The 24,682-nt window shown below is 47.5% G+C and overlaps 1 protein-coding gene across 1 annotated transcript in view; it reads left to right on the forward strand.

Annotated features, from left to right (window-relative positions):
- Positions 1-24,682, forward strand: part of LOC139569896 (ryanodine receptor 2-like) — a gene marked incomplete at its 5' end in the record, with an annotated part of 288,568 nt that overhangs the window by 154,634 nt on the left and 109,252 nt on the right. Inside the window, 3 exons of the mRNA XM_071391220.1 lie at positions 5,080-5,239; positions 7,132-7,218; positions 22,625-22,851. Of these exons, the coding sequence (XP_071247321.1) occupies positions 5,080-5,239; positions 7,132-7,218; positions 22,625-22,851 (474 nt within the window). The remainder of the gene's footprint in view (positions 1-5,079; positions 5,240-7,131; positions 7,219-22,624; positions 22,852-24,682) is intronic.

Genomic DNA, 24,682 nt, shown 5'->3' on the forward strand with positions numbered 1-24,682 from the left:
GCATCAAGCGTAGTAACTACTGTCTCTGTCTATAGCATCAAGCGTAGTAACTACTGTCTCTGTCTCTGTCTATAGCATCAAGCGTAGTAACTACTGTCTCTGTCTATAGCATCAAGCGTAGTAACTACTGTCTCTGTCTATAACATCAAGCGTAGTAACTACTGTCTCTGTCTATAACATCAAGCGTAGTAACTACTGTCTCTGTCTATAGCATCAAGCGTAGTAACTACTGTCTCTGTCTCTGTCTATAGCATCAAGCGTAGTAACTACTGTCTCTGTCTCTGTCTATAGCATCAAGCGTAGTAACTACTGTCTCTGTTTATGTCTATAGCATCAAGCGTAGTAACTGCTGTCTCTGTCTATAACATCAAGCATAGTAACTGCTGTCTCTGTCTCTGTCTATAGCATCAAGCGTAGTAACTACTGTCTCTGTCTCTGTCTATAACATCAAGCGTAGTAACTGCTGTCTCTGTCTCTGTCTATAGCATCATGCGTAGTAACTACTGTCTCTGTCTATTTCATCAAGCGTAGTAACTACTGTCTCTGTCTATAACATCAAGCGTAGTAACTACTGTCTCTGTCTATAGCATCAAGCGTAGTAACTACTGTCTCTGTCTATAACATCAAGCGTAGTAACTACTGTCTCTGTCTATAGCATCAAGCGTAGTAACTACTGTCTCTGTCTATAGCATCAAGCGTAGTAACTACTGTCTCTGTTTATAGCATCAAGCGTAGTAACTACTGTCTCTGTCTCTGTCTATAGCATCAAGCGTAGTAACTACTGTCTCTGTCTATAGCATCAAGCGTAGTAACTACTGTCTCTGTCTATAGCATCAAGCGTAGTAACTACTGTCTCTGTCTATAGCATCAAGCGTAGTAACTACTGTCTCTGTCTCTGTCTATAGCATCAAGCGTAGTAACTACTGTCTCTGTCTATAGCATCAAGCGTAGTAACTACTGTCTCTGTCTCTGTCTATAACATCAAGCGTAGTAACTGCTGTCTCTGTCTCTGTCTATAGCATCAAGCGTAGTAAATACTGTCTCTGTCTATAGCATCAAGTGTAGTAACTACTGTCTCTGTTTCTGTCTATAGCATCAAGCGTAGTAACTACTGTCTCTGTCTCTGTCTATAGCATCAAGCGTAGTAACTACTGTCTCTGTTTATGTCTATAGCATCAAGCGTAGTAACTGCTGTCTCTGTCTATAGCATCAAGCGTAGTAACTACTGTCTCTGTCTATAGCATCAAGCGTAGTAACTACTGTCTCTGTCTATAGCATCAAGCGTAGTAACTACTGTCTCTGTCTATAACATCAAGCGTAGTAACTACTGTCTCTGTCTATAGCATCAAGCGTAGTAACTACTGTCTCTGTCTATAGCATCAAGCGTAGTAACTACTGTCTCTGTCTATAGCATCAAGCGTAGTAACTACTGTCTCTGTCTATAGCATCAAGCGTAGTAACTACTGTCTCTGTCTATAGCATCAAGTGTAGTAACTACTGTCTCTGTCTCTGTCTATAGCATCAAGCGTAGTAACTACTGTCTCTGTCTATAGCATCAAGCATAGTAACTACTGTCTCTGTCTATAGCATCAAGCGTAGTAACTACTGTCTCTGTCTCTGTCTATAGCATCAAGCGTAGTAACTACTGTCTCTGTCTATAGCATCAAGCGTAGTAACTATTGTCTCTGTCTCTGTCTATAACATCAAGCGTAGTAACTGCTGTCTCTGTCTCTGTCTATAGCATCAAGCGTAGTAACTACTGTTTCTGTCTATAGCATCAAGCGTAGTAACTACTGTCTCTGTCTCTGTCTATAGCATCAAGCGTGGTAACTACTGTCTCTGTCTCTGTCTATAGCATCAAGCGTAGTAACTGCTGTCTCTGTCTATAGCATCAAGCGTAGTAACTACTGTCTCTGTCTCTGTCTATAGCATCAAGCGTAGTAACTACTGTCTCTGTCTCTGTCTATAGCATCAAGCGTAGTAACTGCTGTCTCTGTCTATAGCATCAAGCGTAGTAACTACTGTTTCTGTCTATAGCATCAAGCGTAGTAACTACTGTCTCTGTCTATAGCATCAAGCGTAGTAACTACTGTCTCTGTCTATAGCATCAAGCGTAGTAACTACTGTCTCTGTCTATAGCATCAAGCGTAGTAACTATTGTCTCTGTCTCTGTCTATAGCATCAAGCGTAGTAACTACTGTCTCTGTCTCTGTCTATAGCATCAAGCATAGTAACTGCTGTCTCTGTCTCTGTCTATAGCATCAAGCGTAGTAACTACTGTTTCTGTCTATAGCATCGAGCATAGTAACTACTGTCTCTGTCTATAGCATCAAGCGTAGTAACTACTGTCTCTGTCTATAGCATCAAGCGTAGTAACTACTGTCTCTGTCTATAGCATCAAGCGTAGTAACTACTGTCTCTGTCTATAGCATCAAGCGTAGTAACTACTGTCTCTGTCTCTGTCTATAGCATCAAGCGTAGTAACTACTGTCTCTGTCTCTGTCTATAGCATCAAGCGTAGTAACTACTGTCTCTGTCTATAGCATCAAGCGTAGTAACTACTGTCTCTGTCTATAGCATCAAGCGTAGTAACTACTGTCTCTGTTTATAGCATCAAGCGTAGTAACTACTGTCTCTGTCTCTGTCTATAGCATCAAGCGTAGTAACTACTGTCTCTGTCTCTGTCTATAGCATCAAGCGTAGTAACTACTGTCTCTGTCTATAGCATCAAGCGTAGTAACTACTGTCTCTGTCTCTGTCTATAACATCAAGCGTAGTAACTGCTGTCTCTGTCTCTGTCTATAGCATCAAGCGTAGTAACTACTGTCTCTGTCTATAGCATCAAGTGTAGTAACTACTGTCTCTGTTTCTGTCTATAGCATCAAGCGTAGTAACTACTGTCTCTGTCTCTGTCTATAGCATCAAGCGTAGTAACTACTGTCTCTGTTTATGTCTATAGCATCAAGCGTAGTAACTGCTGTCTCTGTCTATAACATCAAGCATAGTAACTGCTGTCTCTGTCTATAGCATCAAGCGTAGTAACTACTGTCTCTGTCTCTGTCTATAGCATCAAGCGTAGTAACTACTGTCTCTGTCTATTTCATCAAGCGTAGTAACTACTGTCTCTGTCTATAGCATCAAGCGTAGTAACTACTGTCTCTGTCTATAGCATCAAGCGTAGTAACTACTGTCTCTGTCTCTGTCTATAGCATCAAGCGTAGTAACTACTGTCTCTGTCTATAGCATCAAGCGTAGTAACTACTGTCTCTGTCTATAGCATCAAGCGTAGTAACTACTGTCTCTGTCTATAGCATCAAGCATAGTAACTACTGTCTCTGTCTATAACATCAAGCGTAGTAACTACTGTCTCTGTCTATAGCATCAAGCGTAGTAACTACTGTCTCTGTCTATAGCATCAAGCGTAGTAACTACTGTCTCTGTCTCTGTCTATAGCATCAAGCGTAGTAACTACTGTCTCTGTCTATAGCATCAAGCGTAGTAACTACTGTCTCTGTCTATAACATCAAGCGTAGTAACTACTGTCTCTGTCTATAGCATCAAGCGTAGTAACTACTGTCTCTGTCTATAGCATCAAGCGTAGTAACTACTGTCTCTGTCTCTGTCTATAGCATCAAGCGTAGTAACTACTGTCTCTGTCTATAGCATCAAGCGTAGTAACTACTGTCTCTGTCTCTGTCTATAGCATCAAGCGTAGTAACTACTGTCTCTGTCTATAGCATCAAGCGTAGTAACTACTGTCTCTGTCTATAACATCAAGCGTAGTAACTACTGTCTCTGTCTATAACATCAAGCGTAGTAACTACTGTCTCTGTCTATAGCATCAAGCGTAGTAACTACTGTCTCTGTCTATAACATCAAGCGTAGTAACTACTGTCTCTGTCTATAGCATCAAGCGTAGTAACTACTGTCTCTGTCTATAGCATCAAGCGTAGTAACTACTGTCTCTGTCTCTGTCTATAGCATCAAGCGTAGTAACTACTGTCTCTGTCTATAGCATCAAGCGTAGTAACTACTGTCTCTGTCTCTGTCTATAGCATCAAGCGTAGTAACTACTGTCTCTGTCTATAGCATCAAGCGTAGTAACTACTGTCTCTGTCTCTGTCTATAGCATCAAGCGTAGTAACTACTGTCTCTGTCTCTGTCTATAGCATCAAGCGTAGTAACTACTGTCTCTGTCTCTGTCTATAGCATCAAGCGTAGTAACTACTGTCTCTGTCTCTGTCTATAACATCAAGCGTAGTAACTGCTGTCTCTGTCTATAGCATCAAGCGTAGTAACTACTGTCTCTGTCTCTGTCTATAGCATCAAGCGTAGTAACTACTGTCTCTGTCTATAGCATCAAGCGTAGTAACTACTGTCTCTGTCTATAACATCAAGCGTAGTAACTACTGTCTCTGTCTATAGCATCAAGCGTAGTAACTACTGTCTCTGTCTATAGCATCAAGCGTAGTAACTACTGTCTCTGTCTCTGTCTATAGCATCAAGCGTAGTAACTACTGTCTCTGTCTATAGCATCAAGCGTAGTAACTACTGTCTCTGTCTCTGTCTATAGCATCAAGCGTAGTAACTACTGTCTCTGTCTATAGCATCAAGCGTAGTAACTACTGTCTCTGTCTATAACATCAAGCGTAGTAACTACTGTCTCTGTCTATAACATCAAGCGTAGTAACTACTGTCTCTGTCTATAGCATCAAGCGTAGTAACTACTGTCTCTGTCTATAACATCAAGCGTAGTAACTACTGTCTCTGTCTATAGCATCAAGCGTAGTAACTACTGTCTCTGTCTATAGCATCAAGCGTAGTAACTACTGTCTCTGTCTCTGTCTATAGCATCAAGCGTAGTAACTACTGTCTCTGTCTATAGCATCAAGCGTAGTAACTACTGTCTCTGTCTCTGTCTATAGCATCAAGCGTAGTAACTACTGTCTCTGTCTATAGCATCAAGCGTAGTAACTACTGTCTCTGTCTCTGTCTATAGCATCAAGCGTAGTAACTACTGTCTCTGTCTCTGTCTATAGCATCAAGCGTAGTAACTACTGTCTCTGTCTCTGTCTATAGCATCAAGCGTAGTAACTGCTACATGGTGTGGGCTGGAGAGAGTACGAGTCCTGGTCAGGGCCGGAACAACAACGGTCTGGAGATCGGATGTCTGGTGGACACAGTTAACGGACTGCTAACCTTCACTGCCAACGGGAAGGAGCTCAGCACATACTACCAGGTGGAAGTAGTAGTAGTAGTATCTGTAGTAGTAGTAGTAGTAGTATCAGTAGTAGTATCAGTAGAAGTAGTAGTAGTAGTATCAGTAGTAGTAGTAGTAGTAGTAGTATCAGTAGTATTAGTAGTAGTAGTATCAGTAGTATTAGTAGTAGTAGTATCAGTAGTAGTAGTAGTATCAGTAGTAGTAGTAGTAGTATCAGTAGTATTAGTAGTAGTAGTATCAATAGTATTAGTAGTAGTAGTATCAGTAGAAGTAGTAGTAGTGGTATCAGTAGTATTAGTAGTAGTAGTATCAGTAGAAGTAGTAGTAGTAGTAGTAGTAGTATCAGTAGTATTAGTAGTAGTAGTATCAGTAGAAGTAGTAGTAGTATCAATAGTATTAGTAGTAGTAGTATCAGTAGTAGTAGTAGTATCAGTAGTATTAGTAGTAGTAGTATCAGTAGTAGTAGTAGTAGTATCAGTAGTAGTAGTAGTAGTATCAGTAGTAGTAGTAGTAGTATCAGTAGAAGTAGTAGTAGTATCAGTAGTAGTAGTAGTATCAGTAGTAGTAGTAGTAGTAGTATCAGTAGTAGTAGTAGTATCAGTAGTAGTAGTAGTAGTAGTATCAGTAGTAGTAGTAGTAGTCGTAGCAGTAGTAGTAGTATATATTTCTACCAGACATGTGTGCTGAAAGTTTGGGGTGAAAAATAATACAATTATATTTTATTTCCAACCCCCAATGTGCACCACTTCTGTAGAATGACCCATATAGCACACTATGGGCCCTGATCAAAAGTAGTCCACTATATAGGGAATAGGGCTCTGGTCAACAGTAGTGCACTATATAGGGAATAGGGCCCTGGTCTAAAGTAGTGCACTATATAGGGAATAGGGCTCTGGTCAACAGTAGTGTTCTATATAGGGAATAGGGCTCTGGTCAACAGTAGTGCACTATATAGGGAATAGGGCCCTGGTCAACAGTAGTGCACTATATAGGGAATAGGGCCCTGGTCAACAGTAGTGTTCTATATAGGGAATAGGGCTCTGGTCAACAGTAGTGCACTATATAGGGAATAGGGCTCTGGTCAACAGTAGTGTTCTATATAGGGAATAGGGCCCTGGTCAACAGTAGTGTTCTATATAGGGAATAGGGCTCTGGTCAACAGTAGTGTTCTATATAGGGAATATGGCCCTGGTCAACAGTAGTGTTCTATATAGGGAATAGGGCCCTGGTCAACAGTAGTGTTCTATATAGGGAATAGGGTTCTGGTCAACAGTAGTGTTCTATATAGGGAATAGGGCTCTGGTCAACAGTAGTGCACTATATAGGGAATAGGGCTCTGGTCAACAGTAGTGTTCTATATAGGGAATAGGGCCCTGGTCAACAGTAGTGTTCTATATAGGGAATAGGGCTCTGGTCAACAGTAGTGTTCTATATAGGGAATAGGGCCCTGGTCAACAGTAGTGTTCTATATAGGGAATAGGGCTCTGGTCAACAGTAGTGTTCTATATAGGGAATAGGGCTCTGGTCAACAGTAGTGTTCTATATAGGGAATAGGGCTCTGGTCAACAGTAGTGTTCTATATAGGGAATAGGGCTCTGGTCAACAGTAGTGTTCTATATAGGGAATAGGGCTCTGGTCAACAGTAGTGTTCTATATAGGGAATAGGGCCCTGGTCAACAGTAGTGTTCTATATAGGGAATAGGGCTCTGGTCAACAGTAGTGTTCTATATAGGGAATAGGGCCCTGGTCAATAGTAGTGCACTATATAGGGAATAGGGCTCTGGTCAATAGTAGTGCACTATATAGGGAATAGGGCCCTGGTCTAAAGTAGTGCACTATATAGGGAATAGGGTGTCATTTGTCCATATCCTGTGTATTAATAGCTGTGTCTCTGTGTTCTCTCTCTGCAGGTTGAGCCCAGTACCAAGCTGTTCCCTGCTGTGTTCGCCCAGGCCACCAGCCCCAGCATCTTTCAGTTTGAACTAGGACGTATTAAGGTGAGCGTTAACGCTGTACTGCTCTGTACTGACAGAATGGAACCGGCTGCTACAAATAGGCCTCAGATATGGGCTGGATAAGTCAACGTGGAGCTGTCTCTCCACTGGCTGTGGAAGGTTATGAGGTGGTCTCTCCACTGGCTGTGGAAGGTTATGAGGTGGTCTCTCCACTGGCTGTGGAAGGTTATGAGGTTGTCTCTCCACTGGCTGTGGAAGGTTATGAGGTTGTCTCTCCACTGGCTGTGGAAGGTTATGAGGTGGTCTCTCCACTGGCTGTGGAAGGTTATGAGGTGGTCTCTCCACTGGAAGGTTATGAGGTTGTCTCTCCACTGGCTGTTGAAGGTTATGAGGTTGTCTCTCCACTGGCTGTGGAAGGTTATGAGGTGGTCTCTCCACTGGCTGTGGGAGGTTATGAGGTTGTCTCTCCACTGGCTGTGGAAGGTTATGAGGTGGTCTCTCCACTGGCTGTGGAAGGTTATGAGTTTGTCTCTCCACTGGCTGTGGAAGGTCATGAGGTTGTCTCTCCACTGGAAGGTTATGAGGTTGTCTCTCCACTGGAAGGTTATGAGGTTGTCTCTCCACTGGCTGTGGAAGGTCATGAGGTTGTCTCTCCACTGGATCGTTATGAGGTTGTCTCGCCACTGGCTGTGGAAGGTTATGAGGTTGTCTCTCCACTGGCTGTGGAAGGTTATGAGGTTGTCTCTCCACTGGCTGTGGAAGGTTATGAGGTTGTCTCTCCACTGGAAGGTTATGAGGTTGTCTTTCCACTGGAAGGTTATGAGGTTGTCTCTCCACTGGAAGGTTATGAGGTTGTCTCTCCACTGGATGTGGAAGGTTATGAGGTCGTCTCTCCACTGGAAGGTTATGAGGTGGTCTCTCCACTGGAAGGTTATGAGGTGGTCTCTCCACTGGCTGTGGAAGGTTATGAGGTGGTCTCTCCACTGGCTGTGGAAGGTTATGAGTTTGTCTCTCCACTGGCTGTGGAAGGTCATGAGGTTGTCTCTCCACTGGAAGGTTATGAGGTTGTCTCTCCACTGGAAGGTTATGAGGTTGTCTCTCCACTGGCTGTGGAAGGTCATGAGGTTGTCTCTCCACTGGATCGTTATGAGGTTGTCTCGCCACTGGCTGTGGAAGGTTATGAGGTTGTCTCTCCACTGGCTGTGGAAGGTTATGAGGTTGTCTCTCCACTGGCTGTGGAAGGTTATGAGGTTGTCTCTTCACTGGAAGGTTATGAGGTTGTCTCTCCACTGGAAGGTTATGAGGTTGTCTCTCCACTGGAAGGTTATGAGGTTGTCTCTCCACTGGATGTGGAAGGTTATGAGGTCGTCTCTCCACTGGAAGGTTATGAGGTGGTCTCTCCACTGGAAGGTTATGAGGTGGTCTCTCCACTGGATGTGGAAGGTTATGAGGTGGTCTCTCCACTGGCTGTGGAAGGTCATGAGGTTGTCTCTCCACTGGAAGGTTATGAGTTTGTCTCTCCACTGGCTGTGGAAGGTTATGAGGTTGTCTCTCCACTGGAAGGTTATGAGGTTGTCTCTCCACTGGAAGGTCATGAGGTGGTCTCTCCACTGGCTGTGGAAGGTTATGAGGTGGTCTCTCCACTGGCTGTGGAAGATTATGAGGTTGTCTCTCCACTGGAAGGTTATGAGGTTGTCTCTCCACTGGAAGGTTATGAGGTTGTCTCTCCACTGGCTGTGGAAGGTTATGAGGTTGTCGCTCCACTGGAAGGTCATGAGGTGGTCTCTCCACTGGCTGTGGAAGGTTATAAGGTGGTCTTTCCCCTGGCTGTGGAAGGTTATGAGGTTGTCTCTCTCTCTAAGCCTCTGAATGGCTTTCTTTGGTCGATGCAACACTGATGAGAACCTCTGTGTACTTCACATACCTGTCTCTGCATCAGGCCAGGTTCTTCTTAAAACGATACACTAAGGAAACATCCCCCACAAAGCTACTGTCTCTGCATCAGGCCAGGTTCTTCTTAAAACAATACACTAAGGAAACATCACCCACAAAGCTCCTGTCTCTGCATCAGGCCAGGTTCTTCTTAAAACGATACACTAAGGAAAGATCCCCCACAAAGCTCCTGTCTCTGTGGGACAGACTTCTAGAGTAGATCCAGGACTGATCTCTACAGTAGCTCCAGGACTATGATCTCTACAGTAGCACCAGGACTATGACCTCTACAGTAGCTCCAGGACTCTGATCTCTACAGTAGCTCCAGGACTCTTACCTCTACAGTAGCTCCAGGACTCTGATTTCTACAGTAGCTCCAGGACTCTGATCTCTACAGTAGCTCCAGGACTCTGACCTCTACAGTAGCTCCAGGACTCTGATCTCTACAGTAGCTCCAGGACTCTGATCTCTACAGTAGCTCCAGGACTCTGATCTCTACAGTAGATCCAGGACTCTGATCTCTACAGTAGCTCCAGGACTCTGATCTCTACAGTAGCTCCAGGACTCTGACCTCTACAGTAGATCCAGGACTCTGATCTCTACAGTAGCTCCAGGACTCTGATCTCTACAGTAGATCCAGGACTCTGATCTCTACAGTAGCTCCAGGACTCTGATCTCTACAGTAGCTCCAGGACTCTGACCTCTACAGTAGCTCCAGGACTCTGATCTCTACAGTAGCTCCAGGACTCTGATCTCTACAGTAGCTCCAGGACTCTGACCTCTACAGTAGCTCCAGGATTCTGATCTCTACAGTAGCTCCAGGACTCTGATCTCTACAGTAGCTCCAGGACTCTGACCTCTACAGTAGCTCCAGGACTCTGATCTCTACAGTAGCTCCAGGACTCTGATCTCTACAGTAGCTCCAGGACTCTGATCTCTACAGTAGCTCCAGGACTCTGATCTCTACAGTAGCTCCAGGACTCTGACCTCTACAGTAGCTCCAGGACTCTGATCTCTACAGTAGCTCCAGGACTCTGATCTCTACAGTAGCTCCAGGACTCTGACCTCTACAGTAGCTCCAGGACTCTGATCTCTACAGTAGCTCCAGGACTCTGATCTCTACAGTAGCTCCAGGACTCTGATCTCTACAGTAGCTCCAGGACTCTGATCTCTACAGTAGCTCCAGGACTCTGATCTCTACAGTAGCTCCAGGACTCTGATCTCTACAGTAGCTCCAGGACTCTGACCTCTACAGTAGCTCCAGGACTCTGATCTCTACAGTAGCTCCAGGACTCTGATCTCTACAGTAGCTCCAGGACTCTGACCTCTACAGTAGATCCAGGACTCTGACCTCTACAGTAGCTCCAGGACTCTGACCTCTACAGTAGCTCCAGGACTCTGATCTCTACAGTAGCTCCAGGACCCTGACCTCTACAGTAGCTCCAGGACCCTGACCTCTACAGTAGCTCCAGGACTCTGATCTCTACAGTAGCTCCAGGACTCTGATCTCTACAGTAGCTCCAGGACTCTGATCTCTACAGTAGCTCCAGGACTCTGACCTCTACAGTAGCTCCAGGACTCTGATCTCTACAGTAGCTCCAGGACTCTGACCTCTACAGTAGCTCCAGGACTCTGACCTCTACAGTAGCTCCAGGACTCTGATCTCTACAGTAGCTCCAGGACTCTGATCTCTACAGTAGCTCCAGGACTCTGATCTCTACAGTAGCTCCAGGACTCTGATCTCTACAGTAGCTCCAGGACTCTGATCTCTACAGTAGCTCCAGGACTCTGACCTCTACAGTAGCTCCAGGACTCTGATCTCTACAGTAGCTCCAGGACTCTGATCTCTACAGTAGCTCCAGGACTCTGACCTCTACAGTAGCTCCAGGACTCTGATCTCTACAGTAGCTCCAGGACTCTGATCTCTACAGTAGCTCCAGGACTCTGATCTCTACAGTAGCTCCAGGACTCTGATCTCTACAGTAGCTCCAGGACTCTGACCTCTACAGTAGCTCCAGGACTCTGACCTCTACAGTAGCTCCAGGACTCTGACCTCTACAGTAGCTCCAGGACTCTGACCTCTACAGTAGCTCCAGGACTCTGACCTCTACAGTAGCTCCAGGACTCTGACCTCTACAGTAGCTCCAGGACTCTGATCTCTACAGTAGCTCCAGGACTCTGATCTCTACAGTAGCTCCAGGACTCTGACCTCTACAGTAGCTCCAGGACTCTGATCTCTACAGTAGCTCCAGGACTCTGATCTCTACAGTAGCTCCAGGACTCTGATCTCTACAGTAGCTCCAGGACTCTGATTTCTACAGTAGCTCCAGGACTCTGACCTCTACAGTAGCTCCAGGACTCTGACCTCTACAGTAGCTCCAGGACTCTGATCTCTACAGTAGCTCCATGACTCTGATCTCTACAGTAGCTCCAGGACTCTGATCTCTACAGTAGCTCCAGGACTCTGATCTCTACAGTAGCTCCAGGACTCTGATCTCTACAGTAGCTCCAGGACTCTGACCTCAACAGTAGCTCCAGGACTATGATCTCTACAGTAGCTCCAGGACTCTGATCTATACAGTAGCTCCAGGACTCTGACCTCTACAGTAGCTCCAGGACTCTGACCTCTACAGTAGCTCCAGGACTCTGATCTCTACAGTAGCTCCAGGACTCTGACCTCTACAGTAGCTCCAGGACTCTGATCTCTACAGTAGCTCCAGGACTCTGATCTCTACAGTAGCTCCAGGACTCTGACCTCAACAGTAGCTCCAGGACTATGATCTCTACAGTAGCTCCAGGACTCTGATCTATACAGTAGCTCCAGGACTCTGACCTCTACAGTAGCTCCAGGACTCTGACCTCTACAGTAGCTCCAGGACTCTGACCTCTACAGTAGCTCCAGGACTCTGATCTCTACAGTAGCTCCAGGACTCTGACCTCTACAGTAGCTCCAGGACTCTGATCTCTACAGTAGCTCCATGACTCTGATCTCTACAGTAGCTCCAGGACTCTGATCTCTACAGTAGCTCCAGGACTCTGATCTCTACAGTAGCTCCAGGACTCTGATCTCTACAGTAGCTCCAGGACTCTGACCTCAACAGTAGCTCCAGGACTATGATCTCTACAGTAGCTCCAGGACTCTGATCTATACAGTAGCTCCAGGACTCTGACCTCTACAGTAGCTCCAGGACTCTGACCTCTACAGTAGCTCCAGGACTCTGATCTCTACAGTAGCTCCAGGACTCTGACCTCTACAGTAGCTCCAGGACTCTGATCTCTACAGTAGCTCCAGGACTCTGATCTCTACAGTAGCTCCAGGACTCTGACCTCAACAGTAGCTCCAGGACTATGATCTCTACAGTAGCTCCAGGACTCTGATCTATACAGTAGCTCCAGGACTCTGACCTCTACAGTAGCTCCAGGACTCTGACCTCTACAGTAGCTCCAGGACTCTGACCTCTACAGTAGCTCCAGGACTCTGATCTCTACAGTAGCTCCAGGACTCTGATCTCTACAGTAGCTCCAGGACTCTGATCTCTACAGTAGCTCCAGGACTCTGATCTCTACAGTAGCTCCAGGACTCTGACCTCTACAGTAGCTCCAGGACTCTGATCTCTACAGTAGCTCCAGGACTCTGATCTCTACAGTAGCTCCAGGACTCTGATCTCTACAGTAGCTCCAGGACTCTGATCTCTACAGTAGCTCCAGGACTCTGATCTCTACAGTAGCTCCAGGACTCTGATTTCTACAGTAGCTCCAGGACTCTGACCTCTACAGTAGCTCCAGGACTCTGACCTCTACAGTAGCTCCAGGACTCTGATCTCTACAGTAGCTCCATGACTCTGATCTCTACAGTAGCTCCAGGACTCTGATCTCTACAGTAGCTCCAGGACTCTGATCTCTACAGTAGCTCCAGGACTCTGATCTCTACAGTAGCTCCAGGACTCTGATCTCTACAGTAGCTCCAGGACTCTGACCTCAACAGTAGCTCCAGGACTATGATCTCTACAGTAGCTCCAGGACTCTGATCTATACAGTAGCTCCAGGACTCTGACCTCTACAGTAGCTCCAGGACTCTGACCTCTACAGTAGCTCCAGGACTCTGATCTCTACAGTAGCTCCAGGACTCTGACCTCTACAGTAGCTCCAGGACTCTGATCTCTACAGTAGCTCCAGGACTCTGATCTCTACAGTAGCTCCAGGACTCTGACCTCAACAGTAGCTCCAGGACTATGATCTCTACAGTAGCTCCAGGACTCTGATCTATACAGTAGCTCCAGGACTCTGACCTCTACAGTAGCTCCAGGACTCTGACCTCTACAGTAGCTCCAGGACTCTGACCTCTACAGTAGCTCCAGGACTCTGATCTCTACAGTAGCTCCAGGACTCTGATCTCTACAGTAGCTCCAGGACTCTGATCTCTACAGTAGCTCCAGGACTCTGATCTCTACAGTAGCTCCAGGACTCTGACCTCTACAGTAGCTCCAGGACTCTGATCTCTACAGTAGCTCCAGGACTCTGATCTCTACAGTAGCTCCAGGACTCTGATCTCTACAGTAGCTCCAGGACTCTGATCTCTACAGTAGCTCCAGGACTCTGATCTCTACAGTAGCTCCAGGACTCTGATTTCTACAGTAGCTCCAGGACTCTGACCTCTACAGTAGCTCCAGGACTCTGACCTCTACAGTAGCTCCAGGACTCTGATCTCTACAGTAGCTCCATGACTCTGATCTCTACAGTAGCTCCAGGACTCTGATCTCTACAGTAGCTCCAGGACTCTGATCTCTACAGTAGCTCCAGGACTCTGATCTCTACAGTAGCTCCAGGACTCTGACCTCAACAGTAGCTCCAGGACTATGATCTCTACAGTAGCTCCAGGACTCTGATCTATACAGTAGCTCCAGGACTCTGACCTCTACAGTAGCTCCAGGACTCTGACCTCTACAGTAGCTCCAGGACTCTGACCTCTACAGTAGCTCCAGGACTCTGATCTCTACAGTAGCTCCAGGACTCTGACCTCTACAGTAGCTCCAGGACTCTGATCTCTACAGTAGCTCCAGGACTCTGATCTCTACAGTAGCTCCAGGACTCTGATCTCTACAGTAGCTCCAGGACTCTGATCTCTACAGTAGCTCCAGGACTCTGACCTCTACAGTAGCTCCAGGACTCTGATCTCTACAGTAGCTCCAGGACTCTGACCTCTACAGTAGCTCCAGGACTCTGATCTCTACAGTAGCTCCAGGACTCTGATCTCTACAGTAGCTCCAGGACTCTGATCTCTAAAGTAGCTCCAGGACTCTGATCTCTACAGTAGCTCCAGGACTCTGATCTCTACAGTAGCTCCAGGACTCTGATCTCTACAGTAGCTCCAGGACTCTGACCTCTACAGTAGCTCCAGGACTCTGATCTCTACAGTAGCTCTAGGACTCTGACCTCTACAGTAGCTCCAGGACTCTGATCTCTACAGTAGCTCCAGGACTCTGACCTCTACAGTAGCTCCAGGACTCTGATCTCTACAGTAGCTCCAGGACTCTGATCTCTACAGTAGCTCCAGGACTCTGATATCTACAGTAGCTCCAGGACTCTGACCTCTACAGTAGCTCCAGGACTCTGATCTCTACAGTAGCTCCAGGACTCTGACCTCTACAGTAGCTCCAGGACTCTGATCTCTACAGTAGCTCCAGGACTCTGATCTCTACAGTAGCTCCAGGAGTCTGATCTCTACAGTAGCTCCAGGACTCTGATCTCTACAGTAGCTCCAGGACTCTGATCTCTACAGTAGCTCCAGGACTCTGATCTCTACAGTAGCTCCAGGACTCTGACCTCTACAGTAGCTCCAGGACTCTGATCTCTACAGTAGCTCTAGGACTCTGACCTCTACAGTAGCTCCAGGACTCTGATCTCTACAGTAGCTCCAGGACTCTGATCTCTACAGTAGCTCCAGGACTCTGACCTCTACAGTAGCTCCAGGACTCTGATCTCTACAGTAGCTCCAGGACTCCGACCTCTACAGTAGCTCCAGGACTCTGATCTCTACAGTAGCTCCAGGACTCTGACCTCTACAGTAGCTCCAGGACTCTGACCTCTACAGTAGCTCCAGGACTTTGATCTCTACAGTAGCTCCAGGACTCTGATCTCTACAGTAGCTCCAGGACTCTGATCTCTACAGTAGCTCCAGGACTCTGATCTCTACAGTAGCTCCAGGACTCTGACCTCTACAGTAGCTCCAGGACTCTGATCTCTACAGTAGCTCCAGGACTCTGACCTCTACAGTAGCTCCAGGACTCTGATCTCTACAGTAGCTCCAGGACTCTGATCTCTACAGTAGCTCCAGGACTCTGACCTCTACAGTAGCTCCAGGACTCTGATCTCTACAGTAGCTCCAGGACTCTGATCTCTACAGTAGCTCCAGGACTCTGATCTCTACAGTAGCTCCAGGACTCTGACCTCTACAGTAGCTCCAGGACTCTGATCTCTACAGTAGCTCCAGGACTCTGACCTCTACAGTAGCTCCAGGACTCTGATCTCTACAGTAGCTCCAGGACTCTGATCTCTACAGTAGCTCCAGGACTCTGATCTCTACAGTAGCTCCAGGACTCTGATCTCTACAGTAGCTCCAGGACTCTGATCTCTACAGTAGCTCCAGGACTCTGATCTCTACAGTAGCTCCAGGACTCTGACCTCTACAGTAGCTCCAGGACTCTGATCTCTACAGTAGCTCCAGGACTCTGATCTCTACAGTAGCTCCAGGACTTTGATCTCTACAGTAGCTCCAGGACTCTGATCTCTACAGTAGCTCCAGGACTCTGATCTCTACAGTAGCTCCAGGACTCTGACCTCTACAGTAGCTCCAGGACTCTGATCTCTACAGTAGCTCTAGGACTCTGACCTCTACAGTAGCTCCAGGACTCTGATCTCTACAGTAGCTCCAGGACTCTGATCTCTACAGTAGCTCCAGGACTCTGACCTCTACAGTAGCTCCAGGACTCTGATCTCTACAGTAGCTCCAGGACTCTGACCTCTACAGTAGCTCCAGGACTCTGATCTCTACAGTAGCTCCAGGACTCTGATCTCTACAGTAGCTCCAGGACTCTGATCTCTACAGTAGCTCCAGGACTCTGATCTCTACAGTAGCTCCAGGACTCTGATCTCTACAGTAGCTCCAGGACTCTGATCTCTACAGTAGCTCCAGGACTCTGACCTCTACAGTAGCTCCAGGACTCTGATCTCTACAGTAGCTCTAGGACTCTGACCTCTACAGTAGCTCCAGGACTCTGATCTCTACAGTAGCTCCAGGACTCTGACCTCTACAGTAGCTCCAGGACTCTGATCTCTACAGTAGCTCCAGGACTCTGATCTCTACAGTAGCTGCAGGACTCTGATATCTACAGTAGCTCCAGGACTCTGACCTCTACAGTAGCTCCAGGACTCTGATCTCTACAGTAGCTCCAGGACTCTGACCTCTACAGTAGCTCCAGGACTCTGATCTCTACAGTAGCTCCAGGACTCTGATCTCTACAGTAGCTCCAGGACTCTGATCTCTACAGTAGCTCCAGGACTCTGATCTCTACAGTAGCTCCAGGACTCTGATCTCTACAGTAGCTCCAGGACTCTGACCTCTACAGTAGCTCCAGGACTCTGATCTCTACAGTAGCTCTAGGACTCTGACCTCTACAGTAGCTCCAGGACTCTGATCTCTACAGTAGCTCCAGGACTCTGATCTCTACAGTAGCTCCAGGACTCTGACCTCTACAGTAGCTCCAGGACTCTGATCTCTACAGTAGCTCCAGGACTCTGACCTCTACAGTAGCTCCAGGACTCTGATCTCTACAGTAGCTCCAGGACTCTGACCTCTACAGTAGCTCCAGGACTCTGACCTCTACAGTAGCTCCAGGACTCTGACCTCTACAGTAGCTCCAGGACTCTGATCTCTACAGTAGCTCCAGGACTCTGATCTCTACAGTAGCTCCAGGACTCTGATCTCTACAGTAGCTCCAGGACTCTGACCTCTACAGTAGCTCCAGGACTCTGATCTCTACAGTAGCTCCAGGACTCTGACCTCTACAGTAGCTCCAGGACTCTGATCTCTACAGTAGCTCCAGGACTCTGATCTCTACAGTAGCTCCAGGACTCTGACCTCTACAGTAGCTCCAGGACTCTGATCTCTACAGTAGCTCCAGGACTCTGATCTCTACAGTAGCTCCAGGACTCTGACCTCTACAGTAGCTCCAGGACTCTGACCTCTACAGTAGCTCCAGGACTCTGATCTCTACAGTAGCTCCAGGACTCTGACCTCTACAGTAGCTCCAGGACTCTGATCTCTACAGTAGCTCCAGGACTCTGATCTCTACAGTAGCTCCAGGACTCTGATCTCTACAGTAGCTCCAGGACTCTGATCTCTACAGTAGCTCCAGGACTCTGATCTCTACAGTAGCTCCAGGACTCTGATCTCTACAGTAGCTCCAGGACTCTGATCTCTACAGTAGCTCCAGGACTCTGATCTCTACAGTAGCTCCAGGACTCTGACCTCTACAGTAGCTCCAGGACTCTGATCTCTACAGTAGCTCCAGGACTCTGATCTCTACAGTAGCTCCAGGACTCTGATCTCTACAGTAGCTCCAGGACTCTGATCTCTACAGTAGCTCCAGGACTCTGATCTCTACAGTAGCTCCAGGACTCTGACCTCTACAGTAGCTCCAGGACTCTGATCTCTACAGTAGCTCTAGGACTCTGACCTCTACAGTAGCTCCAGGACTCTGATCTCTACAGTAGCTCCAGGACTCTGATCTCTACAGTAGCTCCAGGACTCTGACCTCTACAGTAGCTCCAGGACTCTGATCTCTACAGTAGCTCCAGGACTCTGACCTCTACAGTAGCTCCAGGACTCTGATCTCTACAGTAGCTCCAGGACTCTGATCTCTACAGTAGCTCCAGGACTCTGATCTCTACAGTACCTCCAGGACTCTGATCTCTACAGTAGCTCCAGGACTCTGACCTCTACAGTAGCTCCAGGACTCTGATCTCTACAGTAGCTCCAGGACTCTGTCCTCTACAGTAGCTCCAGGACTCTGATCTCTACAGTAGCTCCAGGACTTTGATCTCTACAGTAGCTCCAGGACTCTGATCTCTACAGTAGCTCCAGGACTCTGACCTCTACAGTAGCTCCAGGACTCTGATCTCTACAGTAGCTCCAGGACTCTGATCTCTACAGTAGCTCCAGGACTCTGACCTCTACAGTAGCTCCAGGACTCTGATCTCTACAGTAGCTCTAGGACTCTGACCTCTACAGTAGCTCCAGGACTCTGATCTCTACAGTAGCTCCAGGACTCTGACCTCTACAGTAGCTCCAGGACTCTGATCTCTACAGTAGCTCCAGGACTCTGATCTCTACAGTAGCTCCAGGACTCTGATATCTACAGTAGCTCCAGGACTCTGACCTCTACAGTAGCTCCAGGACTCTGATCTCTACAGTAGCTCCAGGACTCTGACCTCTACAGTAGCTCCAGGACTCTGATCTCTACAGTAGCTCCAGGACTCTGATCTCTACAGTAGCTCCAGGACTCTGATCTCTACAGTAGCTCCAGGACTCTGATCTCTACAGTAGCTCCAGGACTCTGATCTCTACAGTAGCTCCAGGACTCTGATCTCTACAGTAGCTCCAGGACTCTGACCTCTACAGTAGCTCCAGGACTCTGATCTCTACAGTAGCTCTAGGACTCTGACCTCTACAGTAGCTCCAGGACTCTGATCTCTACAGTAGCTCCAGGACTCTGATCTCTACAGTAGCTCCAGGACTCTGACCTCTACAGTAGCTCCAGGACTCTGATCTCTACAGTAGCTCCAGGACTCCGACCTCTACAGTAGCTCCAGGACTCTGATCTCTACAGTAGCTCCAGGACTCTGACCTCTACAGTAGCTCCAGGACTCTGACCTCTACAGTAGCTCCAGGACTCTGATCTCTACAGTAGCTCCAGGACTCTGATCTCTACAGTAGCTCCAGGACTCTGATCTCTACAGTAGCTCCAGGACTCTGATCTCTACAGTAGCTCCAGGACTCTGACCTCTACAGTAGCTCCAGGACTCTGATCTCTACAGTAGCTCCAGGACTCTGACCTCTACAGTAGCTCCAGGACTCTGATCTCTACAGTAGCTCCAGGACTCTGATCTCTACAGTAGCTCCAGGACTCTGACCTCTACAGTAGCTCCAGGACTCTGATCTCTACAGTAGCTCCAGGACTCTGATCTCTACAGTAGCTCCAGGACTCTGACCTCTACAGTAGCTCCAGGACTCTGACCTCTACAGTAGCTCCAGGACTCTGATCTCTACAGTAGCTCCAGGACTCTGACCTCTACAGTAGCTCCAGGACTCTGATCTCTACAGTAGCTCCAGGACTCTGATCTCTACAGTAGCTCCAGGACTCTGATCTCTACAGTAGCTCCAGGACTCTGATCTCTACAGTAGCTCCAGGACTCTGATCTCTACAGTAGCTCCAGGACTCTGATCTCTACAGTAGCTCCAGGACTCTGACCTCTACAGTAGCTCCAGGACTCTGATCTCTACAGTAGCTCCAGGACTCTGATCTCTACAGTAGCTCCAGGACTCTGATCTCTACAGTAGCTCCAGGACTCTGATCTCTACAGTAGCTCCAGGACTCTGACCTCTACAGTAGCTCCAGGACTCTGATCTCTACAGTAGCTCCAGGACTCTGATCTCTACAGTAGCTCCAGGACTCTGACCTCTACAGTAGCTCCAGGACTCTGATCTCTACAGTAGCTCTAGGACTCTGACCTCTACAGTAGCTCCAGGACTCTGATCTCTACAGTAGCTCCAGGACTCTGATCTCTACAGTAGCTCCAGGACTCTGACCTCTACAGTAGCTCCAGGACTCTGATCTCTACAGTAGCTCCAGGACTCTGATCTCTACAGTAGCTCCAGGACTCTGATCTCTACAGTAGCTCCAGGACTCTGACCTCTACAGTAGCTCCAGGACTCTGATCTCTACAGTAGCTCCAGGACTCTGACCTCTACAGTAGCTCCAGGACTCTGATCTCTACAGTAGCTCCAGGACTCTGATCTCTACAGTAGCTCCAGGACTCTGATCTCTACAGTAGCTCCAGGACTCTGATCTCTACAGTAGCTCCAGGACTCTGATCTCTACAGTAGCTCCAGGACTCTGATCTCTACAGTAGCTCCAGGACTCTGACCTCTACAGTAGCTCCAGGACTCTGATCTCTACAGTAGCTCTAGGACTCTGACCTCTACAGTAGCTCCAGGACTCTGATCTCTACAGTAGCTCCAGGACTCTGACCTCTACAGTAGCTCCAGGACTCTGATCTCTACAGTAGCTCCAGGACTCTGATCTCTACAGTAGCTCCAGGACTCTGATATCTACAGTAGCTCCAGGACTCTGACCTCTACAGTAGCTCCAGGACTCTGATCTCTACAGTAGCTCCAGGACTCTGACTTCTACAGTAGCTCCAGGACTCTGATCTCTACAGTAGCTCCAGGACTCTGATCTCTACAGTAGCTCCAGGACTCTGATCTCTACAGTAGCTCCAGGACTCTGATCTCTACAGTAGCTCCAGGACTCTGATCTCTACAGTAGCTCCAGGACTCTGATCTCTACAGTAGCTCCAGGACTCTGACCTCTACAGTAGCTCCAGGACTCTGATCTCTACAGTAGCTCTAGGACTCTGACCTCTACAGTAGCTCCAGGACTCTGATCTCTACAGTAGCTCCAGGACTCTGATCTCTACAGTAGCTCCAGGACTCTGACCTCTACAGTAGCTCCAGGACTCTGATCTCTACAGTAGCTCCAGGACTCTGACCTCTACAGTAGCTCCAGGACTCTGACCTCTACAGTAGCTCCAGGACTCTGACCTCTACAGTAGCTCCAGGACTCTGATCTCTACAGTAGCTCCAGGACTCTGATCTCTACAGTAGCTCCAGGACTCTGATCTCTACAGTAGCTCCAGGACTCTGATCTCTACAGTAGCTCCAGGACTCTGACCTCTACAGTAGCTCCAGGACTCTGATCTCTACAGTAGCTCCAGGACTCTGACCTCTACAGTAGCTCCAGGACTCTGATCTCTACAGTAGCTCCAGGACTCTGATCTCTACAGTAGCTCCAGGACTCTGACCTCTACAGTAGCTCCAGGACTCTGATCTCTACAGTAGCTCCAGGACTCTGATCTCTACAGTAGCTCCAGGACTCTGACCTCTACAGTAGCTCCAGGACTCTGACCTCTACAGTAGCTCCAGGACTCTGATCTCTACAGTAGCTCCAGGACTCTGACCTCTACAGTAGCTCCAGGACTCTGATCTCTACAGTAGCTCCAGGACTCTGATCTCTACAGTAGCTCCAGGACTCTGATCTCTACAGTAGCTCCAGGACTCTGATCTCTACAGTAGCTCCAGGACTCTGATCTCTACAGTAGCTCCAGGACTCTGATCTCTACAGTAGCTCCAGGACTCTGATCTCTACAGTAGCTCCAGGACTCTGATCTCTACAGTAGCTCCAGGACTCTGACCTCTACAGTAGCTCCAGGACTCTGATCTCTACAGTAGCTCCAGGACTCTGATCTCTACAGTAGCTCCAGGACTCTGATCTCTACAGTAGCTCCAGGACTCTGATCTCTACAGTAGCTCCAGGACTCTGATCTCTACAGTAGCTCCAGGACTCTGACCTCTACAGTAGCTCCAGGACTCTGATCTCTACAGTAGCTCTAGGACTCTGACCTCTACAGTAGCTCCAGGACTCTGATCTCTACAGTAGCTCCAGGACTCTGATCTCTACAGTAGCTCCAGGACTCTGACCTCTACAGTAGCTCCAGGACTCTGATCTCTACAGTAGCTCCAGGACTCTGACCTCTACAGTAGCTCCAGGACTCTGATCTCTACAGTAGCTCCAGGACTCTGATCTCTACAGTAGCTCCAGGACTCTGATCTCTACAGTAGCTCCAGGACTCTGATCTCTACAGTAGCTCCAGGACTCTGACCTCTACAGTAGCTCCAGGACTCTGATCTCTACAGTAGCTCCAGGACTCTGTCCTCTACAGTAGCTCCAGGACTCTGATCTCTACAGTAGCTCCAGGACTCTGATCTCTACAGTAGCTCCAGGACTCTGATCTCTACAGTAGCTCCAGGACTCTGACCTCTACAGTAGCTCCAGGACTCTGATCTCTACAGTAGCTCCAGGACTCTGATCTCTACAGTAGCTCCAGGACTCTGATCTCTACAGTAGCTCCAGGACTCTGATCTCTACAGTAGCTCCAGGACTCTGATCTCTACAGTAGCTCCAGGACTCTGATCTCTACAGTAGCTCCAGGACTCTGATCTCTACAGTAGCTCCAGGACTCTGACCTCTACAGTAGCTCCAGGACTCTGATCTCTACAGTAGCTCCAGGACTCTGATCTCTACAGTAGCTCCAGGACTCTGACCTCTACAGTAGAGAGTAAAGACAGGAACTCCTGTCCCCTCCCAGAACCTAACCCTGTCTGTTTCTATGTCACCAGAACGTCATGCCTCTGTCAGCGGGACTGTTTAAGAGTGAGAGGAGGAACTCGTGTCCCCAGTGTCCTCCCAGGCTGCATGTCCAGTTCCTGACCCCGGTGATGTGGAGCAGGGTACCCAACCACTTCCTCAAGGTGGACGTGTCCCGGGTCAACGACCGCCATGGCTGGCTGGTCACCTGCTCTGAACCGCTCCAGTTCATGTCCCTGCATATACCTGAGGAGAACAGGTGATGACCCTGCCCTGTCCCACTCGTCAGGAGTGACTTCTTCACTCGTCAGGAGTGACTTCTTCACTCGTCAGGAGTGAGGAAGGGCTTAAATATAGTACAACAATATCTGTCAAAAATGTTACTAACTATAGATTTTTTATTTTCTTATTAGAAATGAGTGCAGCGGTTAACAATAGCAGAAAAGGTGAAGGATAGCAGAAAAGGTGAACGATAGCAGAAAAGGTGAACGATAGCAGAAAAGGTGAGCGATAGCAGAAAAGGGGAAGGATAGCAGAAAAGGGGAAGGATATCAGAAAAGGGGAATGATAGCAGAAAAGGTGAACGATAGCAGAAAAGGGGAACGATAGCAGGAAAGGTGAACGATGGCAGAAAAGGTGAACGATAGCAGAAAAGGTGAAGGATAGCAGAAAAGGTGAAGGATAGCAGAAAAGGTGAAGGATAGCAGAAAAGGTGAAGGATAGCAGAAAAGGTGAACGATAGCAGAAAAGGTGAAGGATAGCAGAAAAGGTGAAGGATAGCAGGAAAGGTGAACGATAGCAGAAAAGGTGAACGATAGCAGAAAAGGTGAACGATAGCAGAAAAGGTGAACGATAGCAGGAAAGGTGAACGATAGAAGGAAAGGTGAACGATAGCAGAAAAGGTGAACGATAGTAGGAAAGGTGAACGATAGCAGAAAATGTGAGCGATAGCAGGAAAGGTGAACGATAGCAGGAAAAGCGAACGATAGCAGGAAAAGCGAACAACAGAAAAAAAGGTGAACGATAGCAGAAAAGGTGAACGATAGCAGGAAAGGTGAACGATAGCAGAAAAGGTGAGCGATAGCAGGAAAGGTGAACGATAGCATAAAAGGTGAACTATAGCAGAGAAGGTGAACGATAGCAGAAAATGTGAACGATAGCAGGAAAGGTGAACGATAGCAGGAAAGGTGAACGATAGCAGAAAAGGTGAATGATAGCAGAAAAGGTGAATGATAGCAGGAAAGGTGAACGATAGCATAAAAGGTGAACGATAGCAGAGAAGGTGAACGATAGCAGAGAAGGTGAACGATAGCAGGAAAAGCGAACAACAGAAAAAAAGGTGAACGATAGCAGAAAAGGTGAACGATAGCAGGAAAGGTGAACGATAGCAGAAAAGGTGAGCGATAGCAGGAAAGGTGAACGATAGCATAAAAGGTGAACTATAGCAGAGAAGGTGAACGATAGCAGAAAATGTGAACGATAGCAGGAAAGGTGAACGATAGCAGGAAAGGTGAACGATAGCAGAAAAGGTGAATGATAGCAGAAAAGGTGAATGATAGCAGGAAAGGTGAACGATAGCATAAAAGGTGAACGATAGCAGAGAAGGTGAACGATAGCAGAGAAGGTGAACGATAGCAGAAAATGTGAACGATAGCAGAAAATGTGAACGATAGCAGGAAAGGTGAACGATAGCGGAAAAGGGGAACGATAGCAGAAAAGGTGAACGATAGCAGAAAAGGTGAACGATAGCAGAAAAGGGGAACGATAGCAGGAAAGGTGAACGATAGCAGGAAAGGTGAACGATAGCAGGTAAGGTGAACGATAGCAGAAAAGGTGAACAATAGCAGGAAAGGTGAACGATAGCAGAGAAGGTGAACGATAGCAGGAAAGGTGACCGATAGCAGGAAAAGCGAACGATAGCAGGAAAAGCGAACAACAGAAAAAAAGGTGAACGATAGCAGAAAAGGTGAACGATAGCAGGAAAGGTGAACGATAGCAGGAAAGGTGAATGATAGCAGATAAGGTGAACGATAGCAGGAAAGGTGAACGATAGCAGGTAAGGTGAACGATAGCAGAAAAGGTGAACGATA

Source organism: Salvelinus alpinus, chromosome 3 (genome assembly GCF_045679555.1).
Source record: "Salvelinus alpinus chromosome 3, SLU_Salpinus.1, whole genome shotgun sequence".
In the NCBI taxonomy this organism is placed as follows: domain Eukaryota; kingdom Metazoa; phylum Chordata; class Actinopteri; order Salmoniformes; family Salmonidae; genus Salvelinus; species Salvelinus alpinus.